The sequence below is a fragment of the Mastigoproctus giganteus genome, chromosome 11, assembly GCF_048544385.1.
Source record: "Mastigoproctus giganteus isolate SK-2022 chromosome 11, ASM4854438v1, whole genome shotgun sequence".
NCBI lineage: Eukaryota > Metazoa > Arthropoda > Arachnida > Uropygi > Thelyphonidae > Mastigoproctus > Mastigoproctus giganteus.
This window is the reverse complement of record NC_143585.1, coordinates 32,578,068-32,594,286: the sequence shown is the minus strand read 5'-3', so window position 1 is coordinate 32,594,286 and position 16,219 is coordinate 32,578,068. Positions and strand designations below refer to the sequence as shown.

The window sequence follows — 16,219 nt, the reverse complement described above, 5'->3', positions numbered from 1 at the left end:
TAAATCTTGTTTCGTATGTGTAGAGCAAATTGTATTTCATAACCCAGAGGTTTCCCTTAATTTTATAAATTGACATTTTATTAAATCTATTTTTTTAATTTAAAACTTAAAATAGTTTGAAATGTTTTCTTATTATTAACAAATATCTAATTTTACATTATATAGAATAATCTTGAAAGAATGGCATCTGAAACACAGAATAATTTAAAGAATCAGATAGATAAATTAGAAAAAGAGTGTTCCATGCTAAGAATAAGGCTTGAAAATGAAAATGATCAGTATCGTTCTGCAGTAAAAGTGTGGGAGGTAAGATTTTGAATTTCATTATTAATACAAATTTCTACTAAATTGGTGTATTGAGGACACACTCATGTGTATGAACAACTGATTTTAAAATTACAGTATTGAATCAGAAATGCTACTTGTATCTTGTGAAAAAGACGTACAGAGTAAATTCCTGTTATAATGCTTACAAAGCAACTAGCTTTAAAGAGCACTCTAAGCAGAAAAGTATAAGTGGCTTCATTCCTTGATCAGTTAAGAAGAGTTGACTGATCATGGGACCAGAAGAAATGAATTTTAAAAGTGTTATAACAGGACTTGACTGTATATATACACATACACCTCCCCCCTCACATACAAACATGTATAGAATAACACTTTAATAATAACAAAAAAAATTATATTATTAGAGTTATATTCGACTCTAAGCCGACAATACTATTGATTATTTATTTTATATTCATACCTCGTTCATTTCAATAACCAGAAAGTTTGTATGGCTTTTTTTTTTGGATAAAATTAATTGTGTTAAAAAAAAAAAACACTTTGTACCCTATGATTATTTGACTAGAGTAATAGACTGAAGCCAGGTGGGTAAAATGCCTGCCTGGCAACCCAAAGGTCGTGGGTTCGAATCCTGCCTCGGGCTTGGATATTACAATGGTGCCGTACTATCCAGTTGGACCTCACGGCCACGATACATGAAGGAAGCAGGAAAAAACTGGTTCCTTTGTGTATTGCTCACATCGTACAATAAATAAAAAAAATAAAAAAAAAAATAAAAAAACCATACAATTTGTATTCCACGTTGCAGAATCTTTTATTGCTGAATTGGATGTTTGGCTTTAGCACAAGATAACCCCCCCCCACACCCTTTCCAAAGTATAACTTTGAAAAAAAAAAAAAAAAAACAAGGGGGGTGGGGGGGAGCAATTGCATTGCTTAGTTTCTCATACTATATTATTTTTCATCACATTCTTCTATTATATTTTTGCTACTAACACTTGCTTATGTTTTTCCTCCTGCAAAATAGAGATGAAATGCTCTCTGCAAAAAAAAAAAAAAAAAACCAAAAATAATTGTCTGATGGGTTCAATATACCCATTATTTAGTGCTCATTGTACCACAGGTGGCCTACTCTTTTCTTATCCATCCACTCATAAAAGAGCATTCACTTATTATAGTGAACAGAAATTTTATGGGGAGTTGAAGGTCATTCATTAGGTGTACTGTACGATATATACACACATATATATTCACACTGGTATTCAAAGAAAGTAATTGTTATCCAAATAACGTAAGTATATGGCAATATTTCTTACAGATTGCATCAGATAAGATTGACACGTGTAATTGATGATGTAATATTGCATCAGCTGTTACTTTCAGCTATATAAGCACACTATGCAAGAGTTGCAGTCACTCCCTGCTTGTGTCAGGATGGCGAGTTACGTGCAGTTGACGTCACGAAGGAAGAAGGCTATTGTTAATTTACATGAGGAAAGATGTTCTTCCTGTCATGTTGCTTATACAGTATCTTGTAATCAGTCGACAGTGAGTAGATTTCTTTCCAGACTCAAGAATACTGGTTCTGCTGATAAGAAAAAAGGAACCGGGCCCAAACGAGTAGTCTCTACACCAAAAGAGGACAGTGTTTTGAGGCGCTTATGCCTTAAAAACCATAAAGCTTCTTCGTCTGATCTGAAAAGAGAATGGGAAGAACGTACAGGAGCGGTAACAAGTTCAGTAACAGTCAGATGACGACTTTTCAAAAATGGACTTTGTAGCCAGTCATCCTAAGAAGAAGCCTCTCCTCACACAAAAAATGAAAAAGGCCCGATTAATTTGGTGTAAGGAGCATGTTAAATGGATCCCCGAGCAGTGGAAGTCTGTTATTTTCTCAGATGAGAAGAAATTTAACCTGCATGGCTCTAATGGGAGACAAACGATTCGTCGTAGATGTGGTGAAGAATACTATCCAGACTGTATGGTGTCTACAGTGAAATTCCCTACCAGCCAAATGATATGGGGGTGCATTTCGTATCGCGGAGTAAGTCACCTGCAGTTTATAAAAGTTTCTGTAAATGTTAATGGGTACCTGGCTATATTGGAAAGCAAATTGCTGCCACCCGTTAGAGACCATTTCAACCTGCCAAGTAACTGCATCTTTCAGGATGACTCTGCTCCTTGTCATCGGGCGAAAAGTGTTAAGTAGGCACTTCTGTCGAACCTCTGCATTAGAGGTTCGATAGTAATGTGTTTACATTTGTTACAGGTGAAAAAATGGTTAGAAGAACAGTCCATTACAACTCCTAGCTGGCTGGGAAACAGCCCGGACCTGAAACTTATAGAGAACAGTTGGCATCGTGTGGAATCTGCATTTGCCAGAAAGAAACCAAAGGCACTTTGTGAACTTCAGGAAGCCATAATTTGTGTTTGGAACCACGAACTATCAGTTGGTCAGAAATGGATCTTGCCAATGCCGCGATGGTGTGCTGCTGTCATCAGGGCTAGATGCGGTTCAACTAAATATTAGTTTGCACCTGGTGAACTTTTCATTTTGTTTTCCATTTAAAATGATAAACTGAAGCAAATTGAGGGCTTCTGATAACATTTCAGACATAATTGTCATGTTTACTAAAACTGTTGTTTAAAGGTTGCAAATGCTCATTTTGGAATATTTTGAGAGCACCTGTCAAATATTACTTAGCTTTGCCTTAACTATTAATAAATATCTTTTGTTTATATTTCTATTTGTGATGCTAGTCATTAATATAACATTCCATTGCGAAAAAGGGTTAGAAATGTGAAATTAGTAAGTGATGCATTTTCTTTGAACACCAGTGTGTGTGTGTATATATATATATATATACGGAATTTGAGGAATAGAAATAGAAAAAAGAGTATCAGAACAGATTAATGCCATTAAAAAATAATGATTGAACATTAGTCTGTAAAACATATATTACATTATTTATTAAACTGAATACCAAAGGTAACTATACAACTGATGAAATTTAATAAGAATTTGGAATATAAGTATTAGAGAAAAAATATATACCTATGAGGCCATGGGCCAAGTATTTCGGTAACCTAAGTTGGATTTCATTGTTGTACCCTAGAAATAAACACACTGATTATAATACAATAGTAAAATTAAAATGATGTAGCAAATAAATTCATTGAATAGAATGTGAACTAGGCTAGCTCCACTCAATATATCCTATCAATAATTAGCTGAGGCTATCTGTTTCTGTTTGCCATTTGCCAGTTTGTCTAGGTCCAAATATACTTAAGAATATATTTTCACTTTCTAATTTTTTTTTTTTAGTTATTTTCCAGTGCTACTTTGTAAACATGTTTATTCTTCCCCAATGTTGATACTGTTGAAGAGGACAAAGAAAACTTTTTACACACTTCAACATTTTTTGCATCATGTTCAAATTCACAAATAATTTCGACTTTTTCGCAAATCGAGAGACACTTTCTTTTGTTAGTAGACATGTTTCCGAAGAAAGGGCTTGTTTCTAACTGATTTTTCCTTAAAATGACGGTAAAGTTATCTGCATACAAACAGTTATCGTTTCCAAAATTCTGAGAAGGTCCGAAATAAATTTATGGTTCAGCGAATACAAGACAATCTGTAAATAGGGTAATGCAACTACAGAAATTATGAGCAGAATGCCAATTCACTATTGTATAGATCCCATCCCCGAAAGGACAAGGTTAGGTCATAAACTGGCCCATAATGTGATGCAGGTGGTCATAAAAGCTGTTACCCCTTTTATTTTTGTATATTCTAAAAATTGGAATTTTTTTCTACTACCCAGCAATTAAGAATGTTTGCGTAGTTATCACAGTTTATACAGTACAGGAACTCCCTGGCTTACGTAATACTTGACTTACGGAAATTTGATTTTACATAAGTTTTTGCTGGACAGTGCAAACTTAAAAAAATCATGGAAACATATTTTGCATCCATTAGGAATAAATGGAGGTATCTGAAACTATCGTAATAACACTTTTTTTTTTGTGTAATTCATTACAAGTCCCTGGAAGTTGAAAATTTCACTATATTACTAAGCTATTTATCTCTCTAAAAGGTCATATTTATAATGGAAATTGCACTACACTTTCATTGTTATCATGTGTTCCCGTTATAAGAATCAGTTTTGAACGCCTTTGTCATATTTTTCTAAAGCATGTTTCTGGAGGTCATGACCAAAAACAATAAAAACAATTTACACTTTCCACTTTATTGGGCTTTTCTCTTAGTTTGTCTAATTATAAATGGGTAGTAAACTCGATCTTATTGTATTTGTGATAATACCAATAACTGCAATTGTTTGGGTTTTTATGCTGTTATGGTGAAATGTGTTCCTTTCACTGGAATCTTCAATCATATAAAAAAAATTTTCAGAAACTTCTCTTCCTTCCTATTTACGTATTACAATGGTGAAAGGAAAGCGACCGACGAAAAGTGCAAGTGGTGGTAGTGCCAGGAAACGAAACAATTGATTTAGAAATGAAAATGATTAAGAAGTACAAAGTAGGACCAAGTTTGTCATCTATTGCAAGGAAATTTGGTCTTGCTGCTTCAACAGTGAATACTATTTTAAAGAACAGTGCACGTATAAAAGAACATGTCAAAGGATCAACACACTTAAGATCAACAGTGATCACAAAATAGCGCTCAGATGCTATATCGAAGATGGAACAGCTGTATGGATGGAAAATAAGGTTCAGAAGCGAGTGCCCCTGAGTCTAATGACCATTCAAGCAAAAGCAACAAGTATTTATAAAGGTATTAAGGATAAGTATGGCAAAACCCAACCCAAGTTCGTGGTAAGCAACAGGTGGTTTAATAGGTTCAAGCATAGCGTTGGTTTCCACAATGTTAAAGTATGTGATGAAGTCGCCAGTACAGATTCTGTAGCTGCAGAGAAATTTTGTGATCTTTTGGAAAAAAAATTATTGATGAAGGCAGTTATTGAATGCAGAAAATTTTTAACGTTGATGAGAATGCTCTGTATTGGAAAAACAATGCCGGATTGAACATACATTGCCAAAGAGGAAAATACAATGCCAGGTTTCAAAATGTCAAAAGATTGGGCCACGCTCTTGCTTTGGGCTAATGCAGCGGGAGATTACAGATTAAAACCATTGCTTGTGTAGCATTCTGGAAATCCTCTTCCATTTAAGGGCATCAATAAAGTCAACCTACCCGTGCATTTCCAATCAAACCAGAGAACATGGATAACAATAAATCTCTTTGAGGATTGGCTTTAATGCTGCTTCATTCTCGAGGTTGAAAAATGTTGTTAAGACAACGACATTCCCTTCAAGATTTTGCTTCTATTAATAATGCTACTGGACATTACAGAAAGGACAAATGTAGAATAGATGTGCGGAAATTTGCCTTTAGCCACCGGGTGGTTAATTGCTGGAACAAACTTCCATCTGTCGTTGTGGAAGTTGATAGGTTGAATAAATTTAAGGAGGAACTGGACAGGCATTTGGAGGGAATGGTGTTTTTTTTTTTTTTTTTTTTTTTTGGCTGATGCTGCATAAGCTCATACACTTGCTTTCTTGCATCACATGCCACTACTACTAACACACCTAGATGATTTCAATTAGAATGTGGGAGTCATATTTCTACCGCCAATCAAGACTTCAGTCATCCAACCTATGGATCAGGATGTTATTTCGAATTTAAAAGCAAACTATTTATGCACAACATTTGCTCAGGCATTGTCTGCAGTAGATGATGAGAAAAATTTTACGTTAAGAGACTTGGAAATCTTACGTTATTTATCACACCATCTTAAACATTAATAAGGCCTAGGCAGAAATTACTAAAAGTTGTTTAAATGGCGCATGGAAAGAAAATATGCCCATGGCACGTAAAAGGCTTTGAATAATTTGAAAAAGACGAATCATATGAAGAGGTTATAGATAAGATTGTAAAGGTTTGCAGAGCTTCTTCAGTTGGAGGTTGATGCCAAAGATGTGGAGGAGTTAATAGAGGAAGAAGAGAAGGAATTATCTAATGAGAACTTATTGACTTGCAGGCAGTGATAGTGAAAGAAGAAAATGTTGACGGAGCTCAAGATGAACCAAATGAGGAGCCGAGATGCTTCATCACCACAGAGAAGGCAATGGCAAGGTTTAAGAAGATGGATCCTGATAACAAACGATACTTAAAAGTTAACAGAGGGGGTGAATGATATACTTGCTTGTTACAAAGAAATCTACGATGAAAAGAAAATAGCCACCATCCATTGAGCAAGCTACTTGAACACCTCCTCCATACCAGACTCCTAGCACACTACACAGAAGGTAGCCTACAGTCCAATTCACAGTATGGATTTCACCCAGGATGCTGCACTGAGGATGCTCTCTACCAAAATACCCATTCAACACTAATTACAAGTACTTTCTCTTCTTGACCATTGACTTTGCAGGAGCGTTTGTGGCCAAGCATTTTTGTCAAGCTAAAACTGTCATGCATGCCAGCCAACTTATACAAGTGTATACAAAGTTACCTTTCTTACAGGAAGATCACCATCTCCTCACCATACCAGAAGCTCACCTAGTCTATCTACAGAGGCTGCCCACAGCGCTCGGTCCTTGGCCCATTCCTCTGGAACATCATCCTCGATGAGTTACTTGGCCTGGATCTGGGCCCTGTTACTATCCAAGCATTCGGGATGACATTACCATCTCCATCGCAGCGGACACCAGAGAAGCTCTCGAGGCCACTGGCAATCAAGCACTAGAGCTCTTATAGGACTGGGCAACTCTACACAAGCTCTGGATTTCTCCACAGAAGATGCAATCCATACTTCTCAAAGGCACCCTGCAAATATCAAGGCCTCCTCAGATCAAGGTACAAGGAAAAACCATCAAGTTGGTAACCTCCCTAAAACACCTGGGTATTATCCTGGATTCAAAGCTCTACTTTTTCCCACACCTCTCACACCTTCAGGTCAAAATCAGAAATTATGCAGCCCTAATCGTCCAAGTAAGCAAGTGTGAACCGAGGACTGAACCGGAGAACACTCAAACTCCTGTATAAAGCTATATTCCCCTCTGTTATTACATATGGATCCGGGATTTGGTACCATAGAGCAATAATTGTTTGCAATAAATGCAGCAAACTAGAAACAATTCAGCGGAGTGTATTGCTTGCCATTGCCAGGGCTTGCTGCACAGTAAGCTCTCCAGCCCTCCAGGTTATTGTGGGTGTCCTCCCTCTTGACTAGGAGGTTATCCGTCGAGGATTGCACTACTGCTTGTAGCGGGGCATGTCAGCTATCATTTTTGGACATACCATTAACACCCACACTGACTCTAAGCAAGAATAAGAAGAAACTAGCTGTCATGCTACTACAAATCTGGCAGACAAGATGGGAAGAGACGGACAAAGGCCTAATAACTAAGAAATTCATTCCGGATGGCAAGCTTGTTTATTCAAAGTCGTTGCCTTGGTTCTCACCTGGTGTATACTGTACATATATTATAACTGGACACGGCTCTAAAAATAATAAGTTGCTATCTTGGGAATCATCAATAACCCCTACAGTTATATGTGGAGAAATTGAGATTAGGACCATCTTCTTTATAACTGCCCAAATTATGATGATCTTTGAGGAACACTATAGACAGGACTGAAACACATAGATCAAGAAGAGGAGAATGTGTTTATTTCTGATGAACAATACTACAAATTACTAATGGAGTATGCACAGAATCTCTGTTAGGCGCAGGACTCTACAACCAACTGAAACTAGGAATACAAACCCATGAGGAACTTGCTCAAATCGGAAATAAAAAATCTCTACTTGACTGTTTTATCAACATTGACTTGCTAACCCTGGAACATCCAGGGTAGGATTGCCTGCTAACTCACCCACATGGTTGGGTAGACTCCAGTGGTCCTGACCACCCCACTGTCAAATATAGGTCACACTCAGCACTCTAGTTGCGTGGCTTTTATACCCTTCTGGTGTTATCCCCTCCCCCTTTTCGCCTGTCAGGGCATATGCTCCACTGTCAATTTAGGGGATGCCTTCACTTACACCTCCTTACTTTTACTTTCACTCCCCGTGCACCCAGTACTGCCCCACTCTACCTTATTTTTTAAAATTTTTTATTTATTTTATTTTATTTTATTTATTTTTAAAATTGGTCTCTGTTCAGCAAGCTCAGACGACTGTGATGGAGACCTGCTAGAGAATAATGGGCAGTCTGGCTACCTCCTAGTGGTGTGTGCGGGCAATGTTGGGTCCCATCAGGGGCCCTGTGGCCAAATGCCAGGACACACAACAGACCCCAACATAATACTATGCATTCAACACACAACACTTTTCTGGCATTTACAGTGTTCTGTATTTCTTCACAGCATACATATGGTGCAGATGTGGGAAACTGCAGGTGGCACCCGACCCTGACACTGTGCACACTACATGCATCCAGTCAACCATTAATATGTTCTTTCGTAAGGTTGAGCAGCTGATCCCTTCTAAATCTCCACAGCCCTCAACCCCAGTAGCATCCTACTTATCAGATGAAGATGTCGATTCTTGCAATGATGCTTGAGAGGTAAAACACTGATGTTATGCCTGTTTCCTATTTTTTTTTGTAACTTTATAATTTTGAAATTTTTTTAAATTGCACGCTTTTATAATTTTTTCTGCTCATGAGATAAAAAATTGAATAAATACAATAAATAATTCTATTTACATGTTCGTCGAACATTTATTTTTTGATTCAATCAATTCAGCGAGCACGGTTGCGAGTGCTGCACAAGCATGGGGGAAATTCCGACACGTAGTGTTCTGTGGAACACAACCCTTATGTAAGTCAGGGAGTTGCTGTATAACCGTGTAGTATGCTTGTTATTACAGCGATTGTATGAGAATACACATAAATTAATATCATTAAGTATTTTTGCTCATAGCTATGATCTCATTATTTCCATGCTTGTTATAACCAAGTTTGACTGTATTAAATAATAATAATAATAAAAATATATAAACAAAAAAAACTAACCTATCCATCCTCATGTAGATAACTATTCAATTGACGTTTGAACTGCCACATGCTGTCAGCATAAGGCAGTTCAACGTTCAATGGAATAGGTTACTCGCGGAATTAACCTATTCCATTAATGAGAAATTCTGGGAGTCAAGTTGAAGTAATTAAAGATATTGAATTTCACATCTTTGTTTAATGAAAAAACTCTCCAGCTTACAGGCCAGTAAGGCTCCTGGGGTTGATGGCATTTACCCTTTAATCTTAAGGGAGGCAGCAAGTGCACTGAACCATTGAGACTAATTATGCGAGCATCATCGGACTTGGGAGTGATTCCGTTGGATTGTAAAAGTGCCAATGTATCGCCAATAAATAAGTGCGATTCTAAGAGGGAAGTTGGAAGTTACCGTCCGGTTAGCCTAACTTCAGTAGTAGGGAAAATCATGGAGACTATGATCAAGGGTGGAATTCAGAATCATTTAGATAGAAATGGAATTCTGAAGGATACTCAACATGCTTTTGTAAAGGGAAAATCATGTTTAACTAATCTGGTTAGCTATTTTGACAGGGTCACTCAAGAGCTGGACTTAGGGAATAATTTTGGCGTTTATTTAGATTTCAGCAAAGCATTTGACTCAGTCCCACATGAGCAGTTACTGGAATAGATTGCTGGAATAGATTGAAATCACTTCAGGGCAGGAGGCAGAGGGTTGTGATAAATGGTTATTCTTTAGATTGGGTTGATGTAAGAAGTGGGTTTACCCAAGGACCAGTATTAGGACCATTGTCATTTTTGATTTTCATAAATGACATCGATGAAGCGATAGAGGGCGTGATGTCTAAATTTGCAGTTGATGTAAAGAGTTTGGTAGAGTAGTTAATGATGCCACCAAGCAGAGCTTCTTCAGAATGACCTAGATAGACTTCAGAGATGGTCAAAAAATGGCAGCTATGCTTTAATCCAGCAAAGTGTGAGGTATTGCACCTTGGGAACAGTAACACCAAAATAACTTATACACTTGGCGAAGTTGACCTAAAGCCGGTAGTGGAGGAAAGGGAATTGGATATTACGATATGGTCAGATACGAAGTTCTCCGAGCGTTGTAAGGCTGGTTTGCAAGGAGGGCCCACAGTGTCCTATCGATGATTTATTGAACAATTGCTAGTAGAGATAAGGACGTCATAATCCCATTATATAAGGCTATTGTTAGACCACACTGGTATACTGTGTTCAGGTATGGAGACTGCACCTAAAGAAAGACATTGTGCTTCTTGAAATGGTCCAGAGACGCGTAACTCGCCTAATGAGATTGGCAAAAGGGCGTCCTTATGAAGAAAGGCTTCGAATATTTTGGTTGCAGAGCTTGGACACTAGGCACCTTAGAGGAGCCTTGATTGAGGTGTTTAAGACTCTGAGAGGCATCAACAAAATGAATGAGGACGAATATAAATGATTCTAGAACAAGGGGCCATAATTTCAAGTTACGGGTGGAGATGTTTAGACTGGATTGCAGGAAGTTTTATTTTAGCCAGCGAGTTATGAATTACTGGAATAAAGTTACCTACATGGGTGGTAGAGGCTGACAGTCTAGGGAAATTCAAAGGTCAGCTGGATAATTACCTAAGGGAGGAGGGAAATGCATAGGCCATTTCCTTTTCTTATTAATTTTTATTATTATTAATTTGTTTTTATTCTTATTATTTTATTTTATGTATTTTTTGTTGTTATTATTTTTTAAAATTTTCTTATTATTAATTTGTTTTTATTCTTATTTTATTTTATGTATTTTTTGTTGTTATTTTATTTTATTATTATTATTATTTTTTGGCTGGTGCAGCATAAGCCATAGCCTTCCCTGCACCATGTGGCTATTACTAATACTAATTAACAACATACTCGCTAAAAGTAAACTTTCTAGAATTCATTAAAAATCTTTTTCCCGTAATATGAATTTATGGCCTCTAGTTTTGGAACCATTTATAACATGTACAATTTCACTTTCATTCATTTTGCTGTCCCCTCTCAGACCTTACTGACCTGTACGAGGTCCCCATTAGGGTGTCTGGTTGCCAACTGTAAGGTTGTCTGATATTGGAAAGATCTGTTGTGGATTGCAATGCTTTATATGAATAGGAAGATAATGCTAGTGCAGTGGAACAAATTTAAATAAATTTAGCCCCAAACCTGTCGTGCAGCATCGACGAGCATCTAGACAAGGTTTCAGCAATTCATGCTCTTCGTATAGTCTGTCGACACAGCTGAAATTCCTAAGAGCTTATTTTTAAAATATTTTCTTTGATTTCTCCACAAAATTCCAGAAGTCTCTTTATCTCATCATTATGAAAAATTCTGGAATTAAGTTAAATCTATTTATAACCATATGATAAATGTATCTGTAATATGCATGTTCGTGTAGTAGCACTCCTGTGATTGACAGGCTGGCATCTAATTGCATGCAATTCATTGAAGTGTTTGTTTTTAGATTTGCATTTTGCTCACTGACAAGTCTAAAGGGAGTTTATTTTCAAAAATTAACAAGAAAACTATTTTCTCGTTAAAGTGTAGTTTGCACAAATGCTTTAAATTTAGATTAAATGTATTTTTTTCCCTTTCCTTTATTAATGAAAGTAATTTTTAATCTCCAGAAACAGACACAAGACATGCAGCAGAAGATTGATAAGGAGGTTGAGAGAAGTCGCAAAACTCATGATGAACTTGTGGATTCCTATGCAAGCATGCATGAACTCAAGCAGCAGGTAACTAGAAAGGAATGAATGAAATTAAAAAAAAAATCCTCCTGAAGGAATGTGTACTTAACAGAGATTCTGTAAAGTGATCAGTATTCCCAAGCTCATGTACACATTTCTTTTGAGATATTTTATTTTGTTCATCTGTTTTAAAGATTTTAATTGTCTCACTCTGCTTTCTGCATTTAACAGATGAAAGGCAATTACAGTAAATAAAATAATTTTTACCATCCAACTTTTAGTTGAATATTTTCAACTAAAAATGGGATGTTGCTATAATAAAATAATTTATATATTGAATAAATTCAGTGTAGTGATCTCTAAGTGTTTAGCCTTTATTAAGATTTTATTTGATTTCAGTTAATCTCATATTTATAATGAATATGTAATTCCTTTTATTTTTAACTAAATATAATATACAAATTCGAAGTCAGTACTCTATATCCATGGTAGAATTAAGGAGTTCCAGAGCTGAATTTGTATTTAAAAACAAATACAATCTTTATGATAATTACATATCTAATTTTAGCTTTATTAAAGTAATATCCTGTGCTACTTAAATATATTTTCCACCAGTTATATAAATGGGGGGAAAAAAAAAAAAAGGGAATTAATTACAGACTCAGTGTAATTCACTCTTAACTCTACATAAGGTTTGAGCCGACTAAAATTTTCTAGCGTATTGCATATAATACCATTATACAGTACAGTGAAACTTGGTTAATTCAAAGTTAAAGGGGCCAAAATATGTCTGTTTTGATACAAGAATACCAGACAATCCTAATCATACAGCCAACACGCTTGATCTTTTTCTCACAAACAACCCCTTCCAAGTACACGGTCGAAGTGAGAGGTCCTTTAGGCACCTCAGATTACAACTTGGTGATTGTCTCTTCTCCAATGGAGCTTTTATCTCATGGCTATTCCCAACCTCATATTGTTTGGAATTACAAGAATGCAAAATGGGATGACCTGCAAGATTTCTTTTCTTCTTTTCTTTGGTTGTATTACTGTTTCAAAACTTCTGATGTCAACGTTTGCTCAGATCGTGTCAGTGAAATTATTCTTGCAGGAATGGAATCCTTTATCCCACACTGCACTTTAAAATCTCATCCTTTATCTAAACCTTCGTTTTCCAATAAATGTGCTAAGGCTGTTCAAGAGAAGAACGTTGCATATCATAATTGGCTTGTTTCTAATTCTTCATTTTCATTTTCTGCCTACACCAAAACTCGCAACAATTGTAAAGCAGTTATTAATCAGTCCAAACTAGAGTTTGAACAGGCTAAGAGTAGAAAACTTGCTTCTTGCCCTAACGGTAGCCAAGCATTCTGGTCCCTTGCCAAAGCTATTGGCCGCAACTTTTGCCCATATCTGCTCCCACCTCTGTCCAAACAAGATGGTTCTGTTGTCACTTCAGCCAAGGATAAAGCTGACGTGCTAGCATCCCATTTTTCTTCCAACTCATATATTAATGATCTTGGTAAAACACCTCCCACCATTCCCAACATGCTCCATTCAATGCCTCCTGTGGTCTTCCGTCAAAACGACTTCAGAAGGATTTTGACGAATCTTGATGATAAGAAAGCACCAGGTCCTGATGGTATTTCTCCACTTGTTCTCCAAACCTGTGCTCCTGAACTTACTCCTATTCTTTGCTGCTTTTTTCACTTTCTTATTCCAAAGGTGTTTTTCCTTCTTCTTCTTGGAAATTTGCCCATATCTAGCCAGTTCCTAAAAAGGGTGACAAATCCCTCCCATCCAATTGTCGTCCCATTGCAATTAATTCTACTCTTTCTAAAGTAATGGAGAAATTAATTAACTGCCAACTCTTAAACTACCTAGAAACCTTCTGTCTGATCAACGATCGCCAGCATGGATTCTGTCAGTGTCGACCCACTGGTGATGTTCTGGCTTATGTTACCCATTTATGGACTAATTCAGTGGAAAAGTTCGGTGAAATACAAGTAGTTGCTCTTGACATCTTAAAGGCTTTCGATCGTGTTTGGCATAAAGGTCTTCTAAACAAGCTTCCATCTTATGGTTTGCCTTCTGTTTTTAGTAATTGGTTATCCAGTTTTCTCTCTGATCGCTCACTGAGGGTGATGGTAGATGGCTCTCTGTCTTCTAACTTCTCCACTAATGCTGGTGTTCCCCAAGGTTCAGTTCTTTCTCCCACTCTTTTCCTCTTGTATATTAATGACCTTCTTCCATTGACTGGAAATCTTATCCATAGTTTTGCCGATGATAGCACATTGCCTTCCACTTTCCATTTTGAGAAACCTTGCCCTGCTCAATCAGCTTCAACTTCTCGAAAATCTGCAACTAATTCCTTAAATGCCGATCTTCGGGTAATTCTCCTGTGGGGCAAAGATTTTTTCAACTTAGTTGATTTCAATCCATCTAAAACTCAGTCTTGTCTTATATCTCGCAAAAAGGATTCTTCTGCTCCTATGCTTATCTTTAGTGACACTCCGATTTCTAGGCAAAATGATGTATCTCTTTTGGTTGGGGATTACCCTGACTTCTAATCTCTCTTGGCACAAGCACATTACAAATATTGCTTCCTCTGCATCTAAAAAACTTGGTTTTCCTTTCGCTCTCGTCTTTACTTTTCTTCCAAAGAGCTGCTCACTCTGTATAAATCGCAAATCCGCACTGGCATGGAATATTGTTCCCATATCTGGGGTGGAGCCCCCAAAACCTCTTTCAGGCTTCTAAATTCCATTCAGAAGAGGGCAGTTAGGTTAATTAATGATTCATCTCTAACAGAGTCTCTCCACTCGCTGTCTCATAGATGTTCTGTTTCTGCTGCATGCTTCTTGTACAGGTACTTCCATGGGCACTGTTCTTCTGAATTGGCTTCTATAATTCCCGCTCTTTCTTTCAAAACAGTCCGAACATGTGCCACCACCAGCCAACATCCATTTACTGTCCAACTTCAAACTCACAGAACCAACTTTTCATCTTCCTCGTTTATTCATTCAACTGCCGTTTTCTGGAACAACCTTCCTTCATACTTATTTCCTGAAAATTACAGTCTACAGAAGTTCAAGTTCAATGTCAACAAATATCTTCTTTCGTCTTCTCAACTTCCAACCCAAGCATGGTGCTAAGTACTATAGGTTCTAATACCTCTTGTGTTTGGGGTTTACATTAAAAAAAAAAAGCAGGTTTGGATTATCCATACAAGTTCAGTGCATGTTGGTGTTAATTAATCAAGAAATTTTTAGTCAGATACTCTGATTAATACTGTGCACAATTTTTTAATTCTCATTTAACATATTAATGATCTTTTAGTTTTGTTGTGACCTGTATTTGTGAACAGGTAATTAGCACATTTAGTCAGTATGAGAAAGGTAACTATTGTCTGTGGGTGAATTTAATAAATTTACAGATTGATTGTATGCAAGCTGTACGTTAATATATTAAAATAAGCATTACAACAGACTCTCGATTAACCGGGACACTTCAAGACTCCAAATAAAAAAACAAAAATAAAAAAAAAAAAAAAAACAAGTAAATTCTGGTAATTACTAGAATAGGTATAAACAGATATTTGCAAGTCGTAAATTATCAACAAGCGGCATTATAAGTTGCCACTGGGAGATTAGTGTACCTATTATCTTGAAATTCCTGCTGTCTTCACACTCGGCACTAAAAAAAAAAAAAAAAAGAAAGACCAAATGTTTAGTTTTAGTGTGTCGATTGTTGTGTTCAGTTGCAGTGCAAAAGGACAAATTTTGTTTCGTTATTTATGTCAGGAATGTCAGAATTTTTTTTTTTTTTTGTTTGTTTATTTAGAAATCGCAAAAATGATGTGTAAACGCAAATGAGTTGCGTTTTCAGTAAACAAAAACTTGAAATTATTCAAAAGTTTGAAAACGGTGTATCTGTTAAATCTCTAATGAACCATTATAATGTTGGTGACCAAACCATACGCAACATCGTAAAAAATAAAGGGAAGCTATTAGATTTAAAATCGACATCGTAAAAAAAATATAGGAAAGCTATTAAGACTTAAAATTGACATCGTAAAAAATAAAGAGAAGCGTCGTATTGGACATGCGAGTAGTGCTTTGTAAGTTTTTTTTATCTATCGCCATATTTTTTTACATAAGTTGCTGAACATTTTTCAATACAGTAAGTCCCT

General features: G+C 36.5%; 1 protein-coding gene across 2 annotated transcripts in view; it reads left to right on the top strand.

Annotated features, from left to right (window-relative positions):
• Window positions 1-16,219, top strand: part of Mgtor (nuclear basket protein megator) — a 676,213-nt gene that overhangs the window by 219,580 nt on the left and 440,414 nt on the right. For both annotated transcript variants that reach the window (XM_090385135.1, XM_090385134.1), the window contains exons 19-20: window positions 166-306; window positions 11,965-12,075. In XM_090385135.1, the coding sequence (XP_090241261.1) occupies window positions 166-306; window positions 11,965-12,075 (252 nt within the window). The remainder of the gene's footprint in view (window positions 1-165; window positions 307-11,964; window positions 12,076-16,219) is intronic.